The sequence below is a fragment of the Abramis brama genome (genome assembly GCF_963993115.1).
Source record: "Abramis brama genome assembly, chromosome: 1".
Classification (NCBI taxonomy): domain Eukaryota; kingdom Metazoa; phylum Chordata; class Actinopteri; order Cypriniformes; family Leuciscidae; genus Abramis; species Abramis brama.
Genome location: NC_139963.1, coordinates 23,069,025 through 23,092,537, shown reverse-complemented (window position 1 = coordinate 23,092,537; position 23,513 = coordinate 23,069,025). Strand labels below are relative to the sequence as shown.

The 23,513-nt window shown below is 36.1% G+C and overlaps 3 protein-coding genes across 12 annotated transcripts in view; 1 reads left to right on the top strand and 2 right to left on the bottom strand.

Moving 5' to 3' along the window:
* Positions 1 to 1,487: 1,487 nt before the first annotated feature.
* Positions 1,488 to 4,262, bottom strand: ifnphi1 (interferon phi 1). The gene is made up of 5 exons (XM_084108658.1): positions 3,997 to 4,262; positions 3,357 to 3,425; positions 3,046 to 3,201; positions 2,342 to 2,434; positions 1,488 to 2,182 (listed from the first exon to the last, which is right to left on the bottom strand). Exons 1-5 carry the CDS (start codon positions 4,123 to 4,125, stop codon positions 2,078 to 2,080), a joined length of 552 nt encoding a protein of 183 aa, XP_083964784.1. The 5' UTR covers positions 4,126 to 4,262; the 3' UTR covers positions 1,488 to 2,077.
* A 3,897-nt stretch (positions 4,263 to 8,159) lies between these two features.
* LOC311096152 (uncharacterized protein) lies at positions 8,160 to 10,898 on the bottom strand. Its single transcript, XM_084135141.1, has 4 exons — positions 9,561 to 10,898; positions 8,937 to 9,080; positions 8,774 to 8,848; positions 8,160 to 8,662 (listed from the first exon to the last, which is right to left on the bottom strand). The coding sequence occupies exons 1-4, from the start codon at positions 9,651 to 9,653 to the stop codon at positions 8,564 to 8,566; spliced, it is 411 nt and encodes a 136-aa protein (XP_083991267.1). The 5' UTR covers positions 9,654 to 10,898; the 3' UTR covers positions 8,160 to 8,563.
* Positions 10,899 to 13,921: 3,023 nt separating this feature from the next.
* The window catches only part of arhgap27l (Rho GTPase activating protein 27, like), a 28,920-nt gene continuing 19,328 nt past the window's right edge, over positions 13,922 to 23,513 (top strand). For 4 of the 10 annotated variants that reach the window (XM_084089158.1, XM_084089156.1, XM_084089154.1 and 1 more), the window contains exons 1-2: positions 14,604 to 14,937; positions 21,292 to 22,198. In XM_084089158.1, coding sequence (XP_083945284.1) covers positions 21,356 to 22,198 — 843 coding nt within the window. In that variant the 5' untranslated portion in view covers positions 14,604 to 14,937; positions 21,292 to 21,355. Of the gene's footprint in view, positions 14,279 to 14,603; positions 14,938 to 21,291; positions 22,199 to 23,513 lie in introns of those variants that run through there. The other 6 variants (XM_084089160.1, XM_084089159.1, XM_084089155.1 and 3 more) reach the window with 5 other exon arrangements.

Genomic DNA, 23,513 nt, shown 5'->3' with positions numbered 1-23,513 from the left:
AGCGAATCATAACTGCCACGATACACCGCAGCGTATATAGCCTATTCCTACGCACAGACCACACGAGCATTTACACCCAGGAGCTCGCGCTCTATGAATTCAATTCTGCTAATTCAGCGCATGCATGTGGCAGCTTGTGTTCCACTTAAAACTAGACTAATAGTGAGTGTGCGCTTTATTAATAATACCCACACCGTCATCAGTCAATAGCGGAATATTCCATCTTCACCAGTGTTAACGTACGAAGCGCAATTACCTGAAATTAGCTATTATATTCATTTAGCCTCTGCTGTGTAGCCTATCTGGAAAAAAACACAAGAGAAAATCATTAGCCTATGTGCTTGCTCATCATTATGGAGCATGAGACCTACTGATTTTTAAAACAAAACAAAAAATGGTTTCCTTTAAATGCATCATCATGGAATTGTTAAAATAGTTTAATGAGACAAACAAAAGAATAAAAGAAATAGCCTAAAGATTGCGTTGTATTGATATGGTGGAGTGTTGTAGGTTATGACTAATTGTGTTAGTCAAATGTCTTGTAGCCTACTTGAACAGTCTAATATAAAAATATATAGGCTAATTGTCAATCATCAAGTGGAATGCTTATAAATGCTTCAAGATAACCACTTTAGAAAAGAGTGTAGTCTACACTTAAAATAGTTGGTATAGAAACAGTTTTCACAATTAATTAAAAGAAGCAACAAGTAACACTAAATTAAACGTGAAATTTTGAAGTAGAACGACTGAAATAGGAAACGTCGTAAAACGTAGGCCTAGTCTACTCCAACAATCTTTGTTTTATTTAAAGCTGAGAAAAACAATGTTAGTTTACAGCCCATTTTCACAAATAAATCTTAAAGCACCATGAAAACAAAAGCATGTGACAGACAATCATTAGATTAAGTGTGAAACATAGCATAAATGCGTCCAAGTAGCCTATGCAGTCGCATAAAAATGGAACTAGGCCTACTAGAAAAGTGGAAAAGGCCAACAGTTCGAATTTATTCGAAAATGTAAACTCTGTAATCAGTTACTTATTGCATTCCAAAACCTGTATGACGTTATTTTAGATGTCTCGGTTGTTTTTGACGCTCATACGCTCAAAAAAGAAGAAAATTATTATTTTGTGTTTCACAGAAGAATGTTTGTTTGGCGCCAAGTATGATTTTGGCGCCCCCCTACGAGAAGAGCCCTAATATGTTGCAAACGCAATTTCTGCACCTCTCTCCTGTCCATTATAGTGAAACGTTTGCATTATAGACGAAGCATTTGCATTATACAAATGTCTGGAAATTAGAATTAAAAAATGGGTTTGCATTTTGATGCCATATAGGCAAAACTTTTTAAATACCTCAAATAACATTTTCAATCTCTGAAGAACCATACTAGAAAAGTATAGGACAAGTAAGGAGTTGTCAACCGTCTATACTTATACTGGTGTGTGACAGTTCAATGGATTTAGTAAACCAAATGAAAGAAACATTAGTTTCAATAACTTATTTTTATTTAAAAAGTACAAAAATGTTGTCAGCAAACAGATCAAATAAATAAATAACTTTGAAAGTACAAAAACATTTTGAGAGCAAACAGATTAAATATATAAATAAATATAAATAACAGTACAAATGAAAACAGCAAATAACCTGGGATACAAAAATTGCACAATGTAAATTAAATTAAGAATAATAAATACCAGAAACAATCACGAACACATTACAACTATCTGACAAATACTGGTGAACTGCATAGCTTGATTGTTTCTTTTTTAACATTTGTTCACATTCAGCAAAAAATCTCAGGAAAAACACAGGAAATTCACAGGTAAGAAACATAATTAGCCTGCTTGATCCGATTACTTCAAGTTTTCATAGGAAAAACACAAGGTAAACTCTATATTAAAACAACTCTAGGCTACATTCATTGCAATGAAATACAATCATGTAAATAAATAAATACAATTGTTACATTCAATTTTTTTAGTTTTTGTTTGTAAGGCATTGTTAGCAGTAACTTTTCAACACTCCAACACCACTGTATCACAAGCCATTCTTCAGTCATTATATCTGATCATCTGTTAAACTTTTAGGAAGGACATGGCATTGCTTGCGATGATGTCCATCCTCTGAAGGTGATGTTTCACAGCTCTCCGGATCTTCTCCCATGCCTGGGCGCTATATTTCTGAAAGCACAAGAGGAACAACTTTAGCTGAGTACAACAGACTACATTTTATAAGGAAGAAAATCATTCATTTTACTCTTTACAAAGTAACATTTACATTGAGCAAATACGATATGCCTCTTATGGTACGCATATAATATAATATGCGATCAAACTTACGTCTTTCTTTAGAATCTTATGTAACTTCCTGAAGTGCCTTTTTATCTTTATCTCGTAGGACTCCTTACGTGATGGATGGTCGTATCGAGCCACCTGAAAAAAAATCAACAAAACATAAACAATTAGCAAAAATAACATTAATGACAAAGTTAACATGATGAAAAATCTTCTACAGCGTCTATATACTTCTACAATCATATCTTTTGACGGTCTCTAAATCTCATTCAAACACTGAATAGTTAGGCTCTTATTCATTCAGCCTTTTCATCCGAACGTCATCAACATTTGTAAGATTAATGCAATATTATGTTAAATGGTTGAGTGTAATTCATTCTGAGTTTGTGGTCTATTACTATTATGATAATCGGTAACACTTTATTTTGATGGTCCCTTTTGAGCATTCTGTTGACTATAAGTAACTTTGCAACTACATGTCAACTCTACTCATGTAACTCTCATTAGAGTATTAGTAGACTCACTGCTTTACATCTGCTAACTCTTTATTGTGATGCTCCTCCAACAGACATTCAACTGACTATAAGTAACTTTGCAATATGTCAGCTTACTACCAGTCTACTAATGCTCTACTAACACTCTAATGAGAGTTAGTAGAAATGTACCATCAAAATAAAGTGTTCTCTTCGATTAAAAATGTAGTATAATATGCAATTCATGGAATGGTATTCTGAAAACACAAGACTTACACATTCTTTAAGTTCCGACGACTGCCTGTTCAGGTCAGCTAGGAAACGGTCTAAAGTCTTTTGGTTCCATTGCACTGCGTTCATGCCCTCCCTGGCATCCATGAGGCGGATGATATGTTCTAAGGTCAGGACAAGAAACTTCAGCTGGTTCTCCACCTGTAAGGAGACATAATGCCTGTGTAGGTAACTGGATCCTTCAGATTCTGAACATAGTATGTAAGATGTTCTCTGATAACTTAAGTGTTATTTAGGGAATGAAATGTTTGCACTCTGTTCAAGTGCTGTTTAATAAGGACAAAAGTTCTGCAAACCTTAGCGTTGTCTATCCAGTTGTACAGTTGCCCTGGAAATGGCACCCTGATATCATGATAGTTTCCACCCTATAAGACAGAGTACAATGAGTATTTTTTGATATATAACACATGCTGAATATTTGACATTGCTGTTACAGACATCAATTTACAAAAACGAAAACTTTAATTGCTGCCTTCAATTTTTAATAAAATCAAAGTGGTGCCAACCCGCAGTGGTTAGTGCATTGCACTTTGGCAACCACGTTGAATTACGAATGAAGATTAGAGCATGTGGAAATAGAAACTTATCAAATACAGTGTAAACAACAGAAATTGTTGTGACAAAAATGAAGGAAAGAAGCAAAGATGTAACATAATGATGAAACACTGTTATAGTGGAGTGTACAATAGGAACAATAGGAAAACATTGCATAGTATTCCAAATAGTTGTAAATGATTCTGTATGGTTGAGTTAACAATTGGATACTTCTAAGAAAAAAAGTAACAAATCTGTTGCACAAATCATTGAAAAGAAAGGTCTTTTAAAGGAAAGTTGCAGAGCTGTGCGCAACAGTCTAATGTAGAACTAGCGGCATTGTCACTATTCTATTCAAAAATTCACAAATAAAGCATAAAGATTTAAAGTGTAGCTACTTACCATCTCCCCAAGGAGAGTCAGAGAATCGCTGCTTATCCTCCTGTATTGGCCGAGCCATTCGCAAGCTGAGCATTTACTCTGCAGAGTAAAAAATATCACAAAAATATACGTCCACATTTGAGTCTTCATCTTTGTATGCAAGCAGTAGTTTTCTACACTGTCGCTCGAGAGATTGTTGTAGGGACATGGTGCAGTGTCTTGGATTTATTCGGGAGTATGGAAAGCAAAATCGAAGCATGGGCATTCCCACTTTCACTTTCCCACGTATAGGCTATCACGCAAAATAACTTATCTGGTCTGCTTTAATTCATCAAAAATACTTTTAAAAGTAAATAATTTTGCATTTAGAAAAGACAAATGTAAAAATTACTATATGTAGCCTAGTTATAGTTTACTCTTTAACAGTCTTTAGCTTAAACAGCAACGCAAAAAGCACACAAACTTACGTGCAATCCATTAAGCTATGCTATTAGCAAGTTCGTATAAAATAAAGCAATTCCACGGGTCAAAATAATTACCTGATTCCAAAGTATTTTCGAGCGAGACGTTGGGAGATGGTCTGCGGGCTCGTATAGAAAAACACTTTCTGTTTGAGATATAACGATGTAACGCAATGTTTACGCAACGTCAACGTGCTGACGTAACCTCAAGCTCTCACTGGATTTCACCGCACTTTCTCATGGTGCAATGAAATGTAATTTCACCTCTTTTGTAATTTCACATCTCAATATTTACTTTTTTAAAATCATTTTTGTTATTGTTAAAACATTTTAATGGTTATATATATATATATATATATATATATATATATATATATATATATATATATATATTATTATTATTATTATTAATATTATTATTATTATTATTATTATTATTATATTTTTTTTATTTTTTTTATTTTTTTTATTTTTTTTTTTAGAAAAAATAAATAATATTATTTAAGAATTAATCCTGGTTAAGCTATTTAAATGGGCCTATTGTGTTTTGGAACAGGGTAGCTGATTTCGAGCTTGTAAACAAAAAGGTGTTTTGGAATATGATATCTGCAACCAGCTAATGGACAGCTTGCACCGAAATTTCACTGATTAAATGTAGCCTATAGCCTATGACAATCACAAGAAAAATATTAAATTAATAAACAGTTGTTAAAACAATCAATTCCTCAATCAAGTGTGGCATTTTAATCAAGTAAATAATGGTCCATTACTTTAAAACAAACCTAAGAAAAAGCTAAAACATTGCACCCTGCAGATAAATCAAATGTAGGCTAACTCGAAGATTCTTCAAGATCAGTGTTTTGTTCTGGGATTATTTAACACACATTCGCGTCACAGTGATTGTCTCTCGGTTATGTGCGAAGTTGATACGATTAAATGAAACATTTCTGGGCAATATGGCAACGCATGCGTTATTCCAATCATTGAGCACCGTATACTTTGAAGATGTTGCACCTATTTGCCTGTAGATGGCAAGATAAAATCATAAAGAGCCTTAAATATTGAAACAGATGTAATGAGGATGTGTTTTGAGTTTTGACCGCAGTTTGTTGACCTGAGAGTGAGACCAAAAGTATCACGAAGAAAGTCCTTACAGCACACATTTTGTTCACAGTAGCTCTTATAAAAGTGAAGGAATGAAAGAAAGTTAGGGGGAGAAAATATTTTCGTGACAGTGGGCTCCTGGTTTCATAGTTCACTCATCGATACCTGTGTTTGGTGTCTTTCGACCACAGCTGTCGCCTCCACCTTTTCTGTCGAATATTGCATGAGGACAGAGCCCAAAGCAATACAAACAGTGAATAAAAGTAATGACGACTTCTTCGTCTTCTTCTTCTCTTTGTACTTGTTCATGTTCAAAGTTTTTGTTGTTGTTGTCTGTCAGGCTATGCTATATGTCTATGCCGAAATTGACTTTAAAAATATATACAAAATGTGACAACTTGCCTGGATAGACACCATGTTGTACATGGGGGAAAATGCCCCCCTAAAGAACCATGTTGAGACCGGGGATGGTTGTAATACGGGCTAATTGTAACACTTCCAATTTCTCCAACCAGGAACAAGTTACAAATCACCTGATTCACTTCACACATGCTCGGTTTTGTCCTTATTCCACATGTGAGGAGAAAACACCGTTTTTAGAGCAGAAAAACTAATTTTGATGTAAGAAAGTAACCAGAAAAAGTAACCTAAAAGTAGGCCTACTACTGGTCAAATATTACTATGTTACAAGTAAAAGTTGTAAAGACCGATTTTTACTTAAGTAAAAGTACAGAAGTAGCCTACTCGGTTTTAAAAGTACTTAAGTAAAAAGTAAATGTCGATGCATTGTTGTATTATTGTTGCATTGTTGTATGTAATAGGCCTACTTACAGTACCTTATGCCTCTGAAGTTAGTAGAATCTGTGGAATTATTGACAAAAAATAAAATTTAAAAATAATAATGCAACCACTGACTGACGTTACTACTTTATACTCAAGGACCTTGACAGAAATGTAATGGAGTAAAAAGTATAATATTTGTCTTTCAAATGTAGTGAAGTTAAAGTTAAAAGTTTCCAGAAGAAATAATACTTAAGTAAAGTACAGATACTCAAAAAGTGTACTTAAGTAAATGTACTTTGTTACTGTTCACCTCTGAAAGTAACTTTTAAAAATTCCTGCTTTGTAGTTAAACTCATCAAAGTTAAATTATGTTTATTGTGTGTCTGTGTAGATATTTTGCATGTAAGTTGTTGGTGTTTTGGCTGTTGCTGTAAGGTGAGCTATGTTCATGGCTAGTTGTAACAGCAAGACTCTGGGTTAGTTATAACATCAATGAAGAATATTACAACCTACCCCAAGTAAGTTGTATTTTTATTCGAATTTCAGTATGCTTGGGTCTTGGAAGAGAAAGACAAACTGAGGGGTGTCTCTTGGCATTCTGAAGAGAGCATGTGATGTATAAGAGCTGGGAAAGTCTGATCTGTGGCAGAATTGTATGGCATTTTGTTTTATTGCCAATTGCTATGACCGACAGTAACAGACATGCTTACACACACACACACACACACACACAATTCAGTTGTATTATGATGATGCTAATGTAACACACACACACACACACACACACACACACACACACACACTATTCAGTTGTATTATGATGATGCTAATGTAACACACACACACACACACACACACACACACACACACACACACACACACACACACACACACACACACACACAGTATTCAATTGTTGAAGCTGGTGCACATTTGCTCATTTTATTCCTTTTTGCTACACACACACAAACACACACCCATTATATTATAAAGTCTGTGTTGAATAAAAAGCTGAATAAAAAAAGCTTAAAAAGTCATTTTTACCAAAAAAAAAAAAAAAAAAGAATTCCAAGATACAGACAGAAATGTCAAAAATGTTACAACCATCCCCGGTCTCCCCCTACTTTTAAACCGCAACTAATTCGATATAAGTTTAGCATGTGCTGGATGATGATACATCAACCAATGTATTATGAAATAAATAGACACATTTGCTAATTTAGTTGTTATAGCACAAAATGTCATATAGATGTCAAATAGACATGTATAAATCACTTTTTATGTTTATAATTAATAATTATATATTTTTAAAGTGTCATTAATGTAAAATACTAAATGAGCTATTCAAAATTGTATTTTGACAGTTTAGTTGAATAATTGAATAACCGGTGACAGACAAAGCAGAATTCCATGAGATTTATCTGAAAGGTATATTACTTATGCAGGCATATACATTATTTACATATTTAATTGGCCATGTTTTAATTGAAGATATGTCATAATAGAAACACTGAAACCAAATTGAATGATTTCACTCAGTTAACCAGGTTTTAATAAAAGCCAACATGTCTGAACTAATTAATGGAAATATTAAATAATAACCCCATGAATCACAATAAGTATCCATTTAAAAATAATAACACAAGTAACAACATGCAACTTTGCACCTGGGGTTGGTTCATCTTACCCCAATGGTCTGATTTTATCTTTTTACTTACAAATAAAAACTATAGCCTATATAACTTTTATTGGTTAGCATCTTCCCCCTTGTTACTGAATGATGTGAAATAACAATTTGAGAGACAAGTGTACTTTTTTTTTTTTGCATTTATTTTTGATGAACATTGGTGAAGTGACAGATTCACACATCATCTTATGTGTATTTCTTACAAAGACATTTAGACATTCATTGTATACTTCATTCAACATGTAAACGAAACATTCCTTCATAGCACATGCCCTGTGCTTTGCATAATAACAGACAATATTTGCTCAATGTAGATCTTTTAGTGTAGATTAGTTGTAATAAATAAGAGCAGAGCCATTAAAGCCAGTTTAGACAATGGCATATTAATATTAATCTGGAAATTCATTCATTCATTCATTCATTCATTCATTCATTCATTCATTCATTTTACGAACTCAACTTCAATGAAAAGTGAAAAGTGCAAAAGAAAAACAATAAAATAGCATATAAATAAATTACGGCCAACATTTAATTTACTACATGTATGTATAGGCTAATTGTGTCTCTTTCTATGTGCTAGCTTTCTGCTGAAGTGGTTCATGACGGACTGAATCTCATCGCGTCCAATCTCCCACGCGCAGCGGCTGAAGTTCTGGAGGAAAGAAGAGTCACTCATTAATCACAGATTTGAACTACGAAGGTACAAATACCTGCTAAACTTTTTTTTGTTATGGTATAGCGCATCATTTGCTGCATATCTCACCTGCTGTGTAAGAAAATTATCAAGCAACTTGAAGTTCTTGACCAGCGTCTCAAGTTCAGAGCTCATCACCGGGACCTATTGACGATATATTGTATTACAATCTAGAATTGTAAAAAAATGAGAAGTCGATGTTGATTCAGCCCAACTAATGCCCGTGACTTACGCTATTTGACAAAGCTTGCCGGTTGAGGTGCTCCATTAGATTTTGGAATGCATCGTTGTTCCAGTGACCATGAGTTCTTTTCTTTTTGAAGAGCTCGAAGGTAGAGTTATATAATATCTTCAGTGCATGGGATATTTCATTGGACTGGGATAAAAAAAAAAGACAAAACATTAATTGTCAAACCATCAGGATGCTAAAAACAATGAGTAACTCCAACAGTGCTGAATATTTCTGGCGATCAACCTCACTGCAGAGTTTAATCATGATGGCACACCTGAACCAGCAAATCAAGTTCTTTGGGCTCATTGACAAAACACAGTTAGGCTGCAAATAAAACTCAGCAGGAAGATATGAAGACCTCCGATACAAAAGCCAGCTATGTCAAAAATTAGATAATAATATTGAGCTAATGCTCCCCGCACACAGTATACGTTCATCAAATACTTTCACGTCAATCTCACTAAATCCCAGCCTCAGCTCAACCTATACATAGGAGCCTGATAAAAATGTTAATATTAAAGAAAAACGTTAGACGGACTTAGAGGCTTTTGCATCTGAAGTCTTCATATGTCTCCAGGATTTAACATTTCTGTGTACTGTGTACTTGATATTTTGTCTAGCTACCTTTTTGGGAAGACTCGTGAAGCGATCAGACGTGGCATTTCCCACCTCTTCTAGGCATTCTTTTGGGCCCTTTGAGAGAGAGAGAAAAAACATGTCAATGTTCAAGGTGTGTTCTTCACCACTAAGCAGAGAAATATTGCAGTCTCAGTTTTGATAACATTAAACCATTAGGTATCATGAATTAACAATGAACCATCATTTTACTTGAGGGTTTCATAAGGTATAAGCTCCATATTAAAACAATACCCACTATACTGTTAAGTAGGCCTATTTGTTAACCTAATGGTTAATATTTAATACACAAGTTGTAGGCTATATTTAAAATAAAATGAACAATTAATGGTATACGTATAAATTCACATTAACCTTAATAAAGTAGGCCTATGTAATTTTGTTTTCGTGATACAGTGATATATTGTTATTCTAGAAACTTTTCTAATAAATCCAGTAAATATTTATTAATAGATGAATGGACCATGATAGATAGATACACTGTAAAAAAAAATTACATCCCCAAGTCAAAAATTTCAAGTGACCGATAACATCTAAATTTTTCAATTAGTCTGACATATTATTTCTCATTGAGCCAATGTTAACAGACTATTGCAACAAGAATTTCACTTGGGCCAATTGAAAAATTGAAATTTTTGATTTGGGAGGGTTAAATTTTTTTTACAGTGTAGATAGATAGATAGATAGATAGATAGATAGATAGATAGATAGATAGATAGATAGATAGATAGATAGATAGATAGAAATACTAAATTAGACTACTCACCAGCTCACGCAGAAGTCTAATTGTTTTAGACAAATCCCTTCTCTCCTCAATAGAGGATCCTGCAAATAGGCTCGGAAAAATGATAAGCCACAGGAAACACAAAAAAGTTCTCATAATGGTTTTATATTGACAGCAGTGCAGTGCTACAATTCAAACGATATGAATACTACGATATGGATACTAGTTCATGGCAAGACCTTGGCTATATAGTGTTCTCCAAAGAAAAAAAAACCCTATAATTTGCATTCCCTTGAGCAGGTGCGCAGAGCGGGAAGCCCAGCGGTATTAGCTACAATTGGAAGTTTCAGAAGGAGAAAATGAAAGAATCACGTGATTCTCTTCATCGCGATGGAAGTTCATTTTCTCACCTTGAAAACGCAATGAGATGGATCAAGAGCTGATTACTCAACTTGAAAACACAGTGAGAGTGATCTCATTCATCTGGAAAAAAAATAAAATAAATCGGGAATTTCATAATCACTATTATGTATAGGCGACGCAACGACATCATCAACGCAACCAAGTATGATGTCAAAATTAGGATGTTTACTGTAGCCGTTATCCATATCCCCATATCTTCTGTTCTTCCTTAGGTACAATCTCGCGTTAGATCATTTTGTCAAAAAAGAGTTTTTACACTTTTTTTGCACTCTTACATTTTATTTATTAAAACAAGTTTTTTTTTTTCAAAATAAAAAAAAATTGTGATAAAATCATGCACAAAATGTGCAACATTATTTAAGAGCAATTGCAAGCGCTCTTGATTAGGGTGACATCATCAAACCGTTTGTGTGAGGTGATGATGACAGAATTCGGGCTAGTGGTAATCCCTCATTACATACAGCATTTCACTTTCAGTTTCCATAGTGACGTGTCTGCGCTCTCCCTTAGAATTCCTTTAGCAATTCCATGGACATGCTTGTATTATGATGACGCAAACAATATTTTCAAAACTTCGTCAAAAACAATCGGGGATTGCAATTGTGTAAATTTCCCTTTTTTCTTTTTATCCTTCAAAGAATCAGCAAAGGATATTAATGCTGGAACATATGTTGTGCAAATCACGCTGGACGACGAAGCCTTGTAAAAAGAAAAACAACTGCTCACCTATGCGTGAAGACATGGGCATAATAAAAAAAAACATTAAAAATAATAAAAAAGGAAATGCCTAAGTGTCTATTTCAGTTCAAAGGAAAAATTGTTAATTAACTACCTATATCTCTCTTTGTTTTGTCAATTTATTTCAAAATCCTAGACACTATTTCTGATTTAGAAAGATAAAAAGTACGATTCATCTTAAAGGGCCAAAACATTGTTGCTCTTTCCAATAAAATTCATAATAGGCTATATAAGAAATAAATTATAAATAATTTAAGAAGGACCTTTGGCCTTAATATGGTATAAGCTATTAAACGCCATTGAAAATGACTAAATTAAAGCAAATAATGAATTTAAAAAATAGAAATGTTGGCTATAATAATTTAGTTTAAGTTGGTGAGTTTAATATATATATATATAGAGAGAGAGAGAGAGAGAGAGAGAGAGAGAGAGAGAGAGAGAGAGAGAGAGAGAGAGAGAGAGAAGTTGTAGCCTTGAATTGAATGCTGATTCTAGGCTAACACACATCTAGTCTTAAAACAGAAACCGCACAGCAGCACAAAATCTGTGTTAATGTCATATCATATCATATCATAATAAAATCATTTGAATTTGTTATTCCTGCGTTATTGCAAATCTCCGTCGGTAGAGGGCAGCCCAACATTGCTGTTGTGACAATTAAACAAATCTGTGAGATTCGTAGCTTGTTTACACAGTTTACATTTACATGCAAGGCTTATGCTCTCGAGAAACCGAGATTTATTTATGGGAAATAAATGTAGTTACATAACACTTATCTGCATCTATTTACCGTTTGTGTTGTTAACTGTCCTCTTATTGTACACATATGCCTAATTGACAAATAAGAAACATGTTAAGCATAAAAGTTTATATCGTGCACTGCTTGCCTGGTCTAGTTTGTTCTTATGCCTCAATATATGAGTAGGCTTATTTGAAAAGTGAGAACTGCCTGAATTAGGAAACTGTTGTGTCCATTGAATTGCAAAATTTAATCTGACAGAGGGGCAAAACATACTTTGGGCTGAAAAAAAAGTTAGATGTTTTGCTAGATTGCAAAAGATCATCTACTTCAAATGAGGGGGAACAATCTAAGATAGACTACTGGGACATGTTCATACCTGATCAAGAGTTGCACACCACCTGTATCTTAAGATCGTATATATGCACCATCCAAAACTCACACACTATACATGTCCTCTACTCCAGATGTGTTTGGGGCAAGGACATGTGAATCCTCGGCAGGAAATGAGATCGTTTGAGAAGAGGAAACTTTATGTGGCTGGCTTACTGAACCGGAAAGAGTGGGTTTCCTTCCAGAGGATGAGGAAGAGGGAGGACTGCAGGGAGAAAGAAAGGCAGACATGTGAATGTTTCTAGGCCTTGCAGGGACAGTGTCAAAATACCACTGATTACTAATCAATTTGAGCTTTTCTAACTTTTGCAAATGGTGTTTATAAAATATGTTTATACTTTTAAATGAATTAGTTTACACTAAAATAATACATTTTATAATTTTGAAAGAGACAATTATTTGTATCGTTCAAATTATTGTATCACTTTAAAAAAAATACATTTTCCACAACACAAATGATATCACCAATTATGACACAAATAACATCATAATGCACCCTCTACAGTCAGAAATAGATTGTCCTTGCTGAATCCTGCAATATGAATCATTAATCATCATTCCAAAACAGTGAGACCTTAAAGATGCCTATAAACACTGACACTCAAAAATACGTCATTATGGAATGTTTATGGTCACACAATAATTTGTTTGCCAGAAATGTACTTCTTGATGTTGTTAATTCCAGGGAACAGAAAATGCCCCAACTACCTGAAAGACATGACTAAATCACACCTGTCTAATGACAGCCTTAAGCTCTGTGATGTACAAAAACATGTCAGGTAGGCGTTAAAAACACTCTCTGCCTGTGAACCATTTTGCTCCTTTAAGATTAATAAATGGCACTAGCAGCACCTTTTATTATTATGTGCAGATCTATAAAAGGAAATTAATTTTGCAAAATGTTTTTTTTTTTTAATAAATGAATAATCCAGAGGAAACTATAACATGCATAACATACATGTTTGTAACAGTTGTGAAAATTTAACAAAAAACTAGCCGTTCATGCATCATTCAACACACTCAGTTTCCAACAATGCTAAATGCACCATGTGATTGTGTTCACTAAACAATGTTGAGTAACTTGAACATTGTTTTATGACCTAACTACAGCTGATTCATTGAATTATCCTAACAAAAAAATTCCACCAATTGCCCTACATTCCAAGAGCATGCTAAAATGGGACATCACTGAAAGTATAGAGTCCAAAGGCAACAGTAAATCTTCACGTGCCCCACCCAGAAAACATACTTTTTTACTACAGGGGTGGGGCATGTTGTCCTGTTCACACACGTGAGGGTGAGTATCAACCTCTTTGTTCCTGGTTTTCCCTTAGTGTTCACTGTTCAGTGTGAGATTTCTTAGTATTTATATTTAGTGGTCGTTCCGTTTTATCCAGCCTAAATGTGATCAGAGGTTGTGCAAACTGGAAGGGAGGGATGAAACCACCAGAGAGCCCAAATGGGTGTGAATCAACCACGGGGTGTTATTCATAGAAACTGCATGGGGAACTCTTGCAATAGCTGATGTTTTTCATTCAGTCGTTGACATCAGGAGTGCATGAAACTGCCACAAGGGAGCCTGTACAGGGTAGCATAAAAATACCTTTTACTGCTGACTGGGACCTGAAAGATGTCAATAAGCCTGCACAAGTGAACAGCAGAGATGAAAGCAGAACTTTCTGTTTGCAGGTGAGGAAACTATTTCAAAGTTAAAACATCCTGTCAGTTGTAGTCTCAGTCATGTGTTCCTGTCTACTGCTTTGTTGATTGATTTCACCCACCAACTTTCCACTGACCTGATTTGTTGATGAGGCACAACACAGCTTGAAACACATAGTAACATTGCAGAACATCTATTTAATAAGGAACATCATCTTGTCAGAGTAATGCTTTATTGCTTTTGTGGAATAACAATTGGTTACGCATTACAAGGCTTTTCTCTCTGATTCAGTTGAACCATACCCTCATCTCTCTCTTCCTGTTGCTAACTGTCTGAATCTTCTGAAGTTGATGTGTGCTGGAACAGGAAATGAATGCAGACAGAGGAGGCAGGCAAGCTGAAACTGGCACAAAGCACTAGCGTGTATACACACCCACCCACATACAAGCATACAGACACACACACACACACACTGGCCCTGAGCAACAACTGTCAGAGGTGGAACGTCAAAGCGGTGGCGACAAAAGACCGGTGCCGTCTAAGATATTAAGCGGAGTGAGCTTCTAAGAAAGGAAAAGAGATTTGAAGACGAAGAAAAACAGGAGACGGATCCTACAAATTTAACTTGAACGAGAAGAGTAGGAAACAAAGGTGTGGAGAAGATGGTGTTCCGATCCTGCCTCAGCAGGTAATCTTCTAAGAATTTGCTTATTTTAGATGTACTTTGTATTCATTCTTAAGGTAGGTCGCATTTTTATTTTTAGCCTTTTAAAAAAAAATCTGTTCGAGTTACCTCTATAACAGCTACCTTCCTTATTTTCTGTTTCTGTCTTGTTGCGTGACAAACAGCTGTCTGCCCACATAAACAGCAACTTGTTGCAGTTTACAAAGAGAAGGCACAGTGTGCCTTCTTACGCTGTGATGTGAGACCAAAAAAATCAGAGCTTGAGTTTTACATCCTCAAATCTGTGATAATTATAAAAGTTTTGTTTTGTGTCAGTGGCACGTCGATCAACTGAGGCTGTCAAGCTGATAGGTGAAATTGTGATGTGAGAAACGTTGTCATTCAGCGTCTTTGGATCTCATCGTTCTCCGACCTTAGTAATTCAGCTTCATAAGCTCAATGGAACCTGTTAAGAAAGATAAGAAGAAACATTTTGTATGCAGGCTGTATGTGCCATTTAGTGCGTAGACTTCACAGAGTGAGAGTGCTCTTTCTGCATTCCTGAGGTGACTGGGCTGGTGGGTGTGGGTGTGGAGGGAAAACTGGAACACCACAGATCTGGTACAGCTATCCGAGGTGCACGGCCCATTCCAATCTCAGTTCTGCCTCGGGTCTTCGCTGTGTGCACACCTCAAAATAACACCTCTGACTTTGTGAGGCCACTGCTTTGGTTGGGTTCAAATCTGAAAGCACAGCAGGTTTTGCTTAGAATCTTGAATTGCAAGCACTTTTTCTGTACACATCTGAGTTTGGCTTACTGGTTAACTTTAAAAAAATGAAAATTCTGTCATTTACTCACCTTGTAAAATGTTCTTTCTTTCACGCAACGTAAAAGGCAAAGTTAGACAGAAAGTAGTCCATATGAAAGGAGCACTAAATTCCAAGTCTTCTGAAGCTATAGAGTAGCTCTGCATGATGAACCGACCACAGTTGTTAATTGCTGAAAATCACATCCGCCAAAACTTTCACCTCACATTGCATTTATATCACAATTCATGTAGGCCATGAAGTTGGAGATTATTGACATCAAAACTAGTGCATGTTTGAATGCACACATGCACAGATTAGATTTGATTATTTTCAACAAATAACAAGTTACTGTTTAATAAACAAAGCTATCTGAACTATTTGGTTCCTCAATTCTTTTTTAATATAGCATGTACACAGTCTCTGGCACACTCTCAAAAATGTAACAAGGAAGAGGAGGGGAAGACAATAGCTTTTAATATTTTTTGTTCTTGTATTTTTATGTTCCGTACCTGACAGGCTATGTCAGATAGAAAAAGACTATTTAAAACAAAATGAGGATGTTGAAGACCTTGGACTGACAACATGTGGCAGGGGGTAATATGAAGTGTTAGGACAGCCCTAAATCTGAATAAAATGACCGGGTGCTGCAGGGTGAGTGAACACATCACATAGGGAACCATTTTCCCCCCTGCAATGAACATCCTGTGAGAGATCCAGACAGCACAGCAAGGTCAAAGCAAGTCAGGCTAGAGAAAAACAAGGAGTTTCCGTGTTTAAACACTGTCTAAATGGGAATGGCCTCCTCCAATTGTTCTACACTAAAAGCCATTTTCAACTGGAAGGACACCCCTCCCCCCAAAGACAGCTTGTGCAGATTCCAAGGTGATTTCTTTTTAAACCGCTCCAACATGATGAATCACATTGATGTTTCTGTCATTTTTCTCCAGGCTCAAAAGTTGTGAAACAGGTTCTGGCTCTCCCCTTCCAAGGTGAACTGTTTGTGAAATACATTAAGTATCCAGTCTGAGATCTAAGTTGGCATGACAGTATATCAGTATGAAGAAGATATATTCTCAGAATCAAATGTATAGCAGTGCTTTTGGCCACTCCCTCCTTGGATTGTGCAATGTGCTCCTTTGGTAGACCACAAGGCCTCCTCTCGATCCACTGCCACCCCCTGGTTTATAAATCGAGAAGGTGGTCTGGCCTATCATTTACTTCCCTATTTAAGGAAGGACTGCTGGGTGTCTACAAACTCTCTCTTGGTTAGCTTTTTCAAGTGTACAAGGGTGGTGTTCTTTGTCTCGTTTGTCTCTCGGGAGGCATGTCTTGACTTGTTAAAAAACAGCAGCTGATGTTGTTTTGGCAAGAGGCTGATAAAGTCTTCTGTACATATTACATACTTATTCTGTACATACTTTTCATATTGCTAAGAGCAATTCATTTCAATTGGCCTTATCTTTTTGTTGGGAGACAACCAATTTCCAGTCTCCTAAATAGTTAAAATAATATTTTTGTGACAAATGAGTGCAAGATAATTTTGTGATTTTTTTTTTTTTAAATCACATTACATTCCAGTGCAGTAGTAGCCGTAAGGGTGTTTCACTGAACCAATCTGTCTGCAGATTGCTTACATCAAGGGTGTTTTTACATATCCCACAGATGAATTGCTTTTGAGAGCTTCTCAGACATTGTAAATTCATAATTGAAGAACAGGCTTCCTTTCAGTTGAGGAGTTGGAAAATTAATTTATTTAGCCATCCCTGACAGGAAGTTGTAATTTGAATTACATGAGGAGAAATTTACTGAATTGCAGAAAGGTAATTCTGGGAAAATAAGTGTTCTTCCACTGTGATTCACTGGTTAATTTATTAATTATAATGAAATAAATAAACTAAATAAAACTAAATAAAACTTAAAAGCTTTTTAAACTTAAAAACACCACGTCTCATGACAGCAGGCTCTTTCACTCACTCTCATAAAATAAAAACATCAGATGTGACAAGAAATTCTAAAGAGACACCCTTTTAAATACTGTAAATTTTGACCTGATACTGTCTGAAATGCTGCTTATCTAATGAAAATAGTCCCAGAGCACATGTGCTTTGTGGTTTAGAGTGCTGTGGTTAGACTTAAAAGAACTACATATAAGATCCTTGGATAATTTTTTGATTGAAGCAAGCTTGCTTACTTTTGACAGCTTCAAACAACTACTACACATTAGATGTTTACAAAGATCAAGGCACATTGGGTGTGAGGGATTGACATTTTAAGAGGCGCCTGACCAAGCACTGAAGTTTTCAAATGTATTTAAATATACGTATATTGCCATAACCAGAACACACACACATCTCAAATCAGTAGAAAGCTAATCTGTGTTGCTGACAATGCAACCCAGTCTTCCTCTCTCCTTCTCAGCAAGGGGAAGTAGCCTAAGTCTATTAAAAAGAGCCCTGACGAAAACCAACATTTTTAAAAGATCAAGTGAAACAGTGGTCATTAGTTAATAAAAAACAAACAAAGGTGCGGCAATGTAATATTTGTCTTAGAATTGGAAAATATGCATCACCTCTCCAGTGCTTTAGCAATTAGATCAATCACTGGCTACGTTTACGTGCAACCAAATGATCCGTTAGTAGGCTAATCGGATTGACGGCTCAACCGGACTGAAAAGCCTTCATGTAAAGACCTTAAATCGATCCGATTGAGCTCGATCCGAATGAAACTGCGATCGGATTGAAAGGGGTGATCCGAATTAAACTGTGATCGGATTGAAAACCGAAACTGAAAGGACTGCGAATGTGCAAAGATGTTGAAATAGCGTAATGACGTATGACACTCGGAACAAGCTGTTAAATGAGTGTCCCGTCATTCTAAAATTCTCCTTTCCCTCTGTGTCTGTGAAGTGGAGCAGGACAACATCCCACCAGTCCTTGTTTCGGATTCTCATCCACAGACGACTGGTTTTGGGTGCGGGGAGGAGCATTTTTACTGTGTGATAATAAGCAGCACGACACAACGGTTCATATGCTCTTTTACTCCAAATTATGACCAGAAATGGATAAATATTAAGTCTGCTGTTTAAAACAAATAAAGAACTGTGGCTGAGCAAATATGGGCAGAACTCTTTACTGCCCTAGTACTTCAGAAATCCTTTTAAAGGTATACATGTGAATTAAACGTGGCACAATGGCCTTCATCATCACAGTAGGCTATCCTAATGCCTACAGTATATAGTGCAGGGATTTCATCAATATGCTGATTGAGGACTGTTGGGCACTCTAGGCACAGGATGGTTCTGTCAGGAGAAACTGAATCATTTGCACCTCATGGCACGTCTGTACCATTTGCTTCACAGGACATATGCTTTCAACTACATACTGTTTACTTACTAGTGTGTTCTAATATGTAACTATGCCATGTTTGGTCTCATCTGACAGCTTATAAACTGAAATGAATGGTGGTGAACTTAATAGAGGTATTAAAGTATCCTAATGTACAATATTGGTTAAACATGCATTGAGGAGAATATGTTAATGTTCTTCTCCCCCTCTTGATCACCACACATTTGCCTCATATTTTGGTTTCCTGTCGGTCAGTTTTGGTGTTGGTATTCCACTCATGTTTAACAATGCTTTGCTCAGGGTATAAGAAGGAAAGGTAACTGTTGATCTGGGAGAAAGGCTTTAACCCTGCCACTCCCGCACACCGGTGCGTAACCTCATACTACAAGAAAGGCTTTTACGGCCTCTTCTGCACGACAGTGCATTATTTGTTACAACTAAGTTTTCTTTACAGTATGTTGTTCCATTCTACTGTCTGTATATTTAAATGTAACCTAAATAACTTTGCCTGCTTTAAAAGCTTTGATAATCTTTTATCACTGATTATGTTGAAAGCTAAAGTGATTATAACTTTCGTTATCTAAACGTTCAGGTTAAATCCTACGTTTTCCTATCAGTTCTAAGAAAGACATTTAAAGAATAAGAGGTTAAAGAATAACAACAACTTTAATGGAGTCAGATTAATTATATTGGAGTCAGATAAATATTTGAATTATACACGTCATCCTTCAACTGCCTTTTGTTCCGATTATTGGTTCAAAATAGCAGCGTAAGCTTCCAGGCTTACAGAACCAATGTAGGAGAATAGTAATGCGCAAACAGCAGGAAACTCTGTATATTTGTGCACAATGTGCAGTGTGCGCATGTAAAAAAATGATATACCGATTTGAAGCTTGTGACATATAAATGCTCACATCAACCCGATCACATGTTTAGCATTCATGTAAACACTACGTTCAAATTCATTTTTATTCATTCCGATTGAAACAAAAGTTGTGCATGTAAAGGTGTTCCTTAGAATGACAATGACATCATTTCCTTTGTCTGTACCTTAATGTCTCAGATGAATTTCTACATAATTTGCTGGCAGCTCAATTCAAATAGCACCTTGACTAGTGACACTATGCTGTTATCTGTCCTCGTATAATAATAGTCAACTTCCTTTCCTTTACAGGCAGTAGTCAAACCACAAAAGATTAACAAGCGATAGAGGATGCTTAGCAAACCTTAAACCACGGTTGCGTCAAGGGTGAATCTCTTTGAGGACTGAGTAAACAAGATGAACTGTCAATCAATATAATTTTATAAACATATATATATATATATATATACATACACACACATATATATACAGTAGTATCAGAAAAGAAGTGGATCAAAAAAGTTAATCAAGATTGTCCTAAGACAAGAACGGGTATTGTTTTGAAAGGTTGATGAAAGGTTCTGATCCACTTCAAATGTTGACTATTGTATATATATATATTTCATCAACCTTTCATCAACCAATCAAAAGCATTGTGAGCTAAGTTGATCATATTAGAGACCATTGGTGGCAATGGTTCTACAATCTACTTACTCTTACAATGCTTTGGGGAAATGCAGCCCTGATTAGTACATTTAAATTATGCAATTTTCTACAATCTTATCCCATTTATTTAAACTACAAGAGCATTGCAAAAAGGGGGTGCTCTAATCTTACTTGAGTGGCTGTGGAGGCCACACTAGATTGATTGCTTCAGGTCATTGATCAGAGCGATGGCATTTAACCTCAGTTACTGGTCCATATCAGAGCACTACCTCACAGCTGCCTGCCTTAAATTCTCTTAAGTTAAACATCAGCTGTTGACAAAAGGAGTAGGTTAGATCTCCACTGTCAGCTTAAAATGATCAAGAGCTCTTGGAATGTGGTCCTGTGTGATTAAATGAAATACTGTGCTTGCCTTTACTGCGGAATGCATTGCAGAATTTGTAGTGACTGCACCTTGTTATGCCTTGTTAAAAAAAACGGGGTAAGGAGTAGTATGATCTATCTCATTCAGGCTTGTTGGGCGATTCCTGAACAGCTGGACCAGTAGAAAGTTCAGCCAAAGTGCTGTTGTTTTTACACTTGTAGAGCAGGTATTCTTTGCTTATGACTCAGATATGAGAACAGCAATTAAACAGTAATCTGTGTCTTGTGCTCAAACTGCTTTTTATAATCCTCTCATTTGTTTTCTACCCACAGGAGGGCCTTTCCTGAGCCTTGATTCCAGCTTGATTCCCTTAAAGGGTAAGGTGAGACGGGAAAGATGACGTCCTTACACAGTGTGGGCCTAGTATTGGTGGAGTTTGAATATGAATATGAGGGCCGGGATGGCCACATGGTCTCCATTAAACCCAACGAGCGCTACATCCTCCTGGACAAAACAAACGATCATTGGTGGCATGTGCGCAAAGATGAACGAGCCAAGCCATTTTACATCCCTGCTAATTATGTAAAAGAGCTTCCACCCAACATCCCTTCACCTCTGGACTTACGAGAGCCTCCAGCCCCTGACGTGAGGCCTGCGGTGTCTGACCTCACAGAGATACGCAAACCAGATGAGGTGACAATTAAACTTCGCTCCAAAGGGAATTACAAGACAGAAAACCGCATGTCGACATTTGGTGTTCCTTTGGATTTGCATGAGCCCCCTTCTTACAAACATGGCAGACCTTCAGATTCTCTCCTCTCCCTGAACACAGTTTCTGCCTCAGATTCTTCACAGCAGAAGAAGAGGATGAGTCACGCTACCAATCTGCTGTTCGGCTCTCGCACTGCTCCAGCTGAAACAGTGACTGATAAGTTCAGAGTTCCCAGCTTCAGCCCAGCCGACCCCCTCCATAGACCTACCCCTGCCAAACCTGTGGAGCTCCCGGTCATCAAGAACCTAAATGAGACCAGGCCTCACAGGAAGTCTCCAGAGCTGGAATCCCCAATAAAGCCTGAAAGTGAAAGTTCCAGTTCAGAACCACTGCCATCACCAGACTCTGAGAATATTTATGAATCCATATCGGACCTGAATCTAGACCTGTTGTCACTGACTGACAAAGCACCTGATGGATTGCCAAACCCTCAGACCAACTCTTCATGCTCACCTCCAACAATAAAGGTACAGTTTTAACTGTTGTGCCCCATTCAGAATTGAATTGATAATGTCTTTTAGATTTTTATTCCTTTCCAGAATTTAAATTGAGGAAACAGAATGTAGAATTAACAATTCATATTTAAGGATGCAGGATCGAAATGAATCGAAATTCAAATTCATATAACTGCAATAAGTGTAATTTTAAATTAAGTCAAATTAACGTAAAGTTAAATAAAGTTTGAAGACCATATATGCCATGCAGGTAACAGCCTTTATCGTGCTAGTAAATAGAAATAAGAATGCATGTTTTCACAAGAATCCTCTTGTGGCATTGGTTTCCTTTTCAAAATTTCATTTTTGACAGTTACTTTAACACTGACCTATTTCTGTACAGACAGATTTGAAAAATGTGAACAATCTTTTGAGGACATTGACAGCATTGCCTTTCACATATACTATAATGTTATTTCAAGTTTCTGTTTTTTATCTTTCTAAGAGAAAAGTTAGCTTGAATGGAGTATCTTCATATTACATTGATTTTTGATCCGTTTCTATTGTAGAACAAAATAAGTGTTTGATTACATAATGACTTTTGACCTTTAAACTGTGTATTTTTGACAAATAGAGTATTTCTGCTTGGCAGGATTGTTAAGCAACAGAGCATAAATCCTTATGAGGAAAAGCAGTAGAACAGAAAGTGTGTCAAAGGAAATGTTTGGGCATGTTATCAAAGTGGGCCACAGGGAGGCGATGTTGCCATGCTGCATAAAGTGTAGTACATGTTTTTTTTTTCCGTTAAGAATAGAGTTTTGAATGATAATAAAAAAAATAATAATAATAATAATATGTTTAATTTATATAGCACCTTTTCCAAGCTCAAGGATGCTAACATTAACTGTACAGTAGCCTACAGTTTCATCATTATCCAAAATCATACAGAACATTGAGACAGCCATGATCTTGATGCGATCAAGTCACCATCAGTGAGACATTTTGTCCACTAAAGAAGTAGTTACTCAGCTGTTTTGGAGCCAGATGAAATAAAGCACAGAAAACAACGGGAAATAAAGGAGAGCCGCTTCACAATAAGGCCTTCCTATATGACATCAGAACAGGATATTACAGACTTTCCTATAGCGAGGGATGGATATAGTGAAGTAAAGCTTCTAAGTTTTACCATTTGAAAGACAATCTATAGACACTGTCATCCAATAAAAACGTATGCCATCATGCATCATGTGCATAACAATATCCAATGATAGTCCCGACCCTGTTAACTGACAAACTGTATCCTAAGAAAACATTCCAAGTTCATTTTCTTTTTCTGTTCGCATTCAAT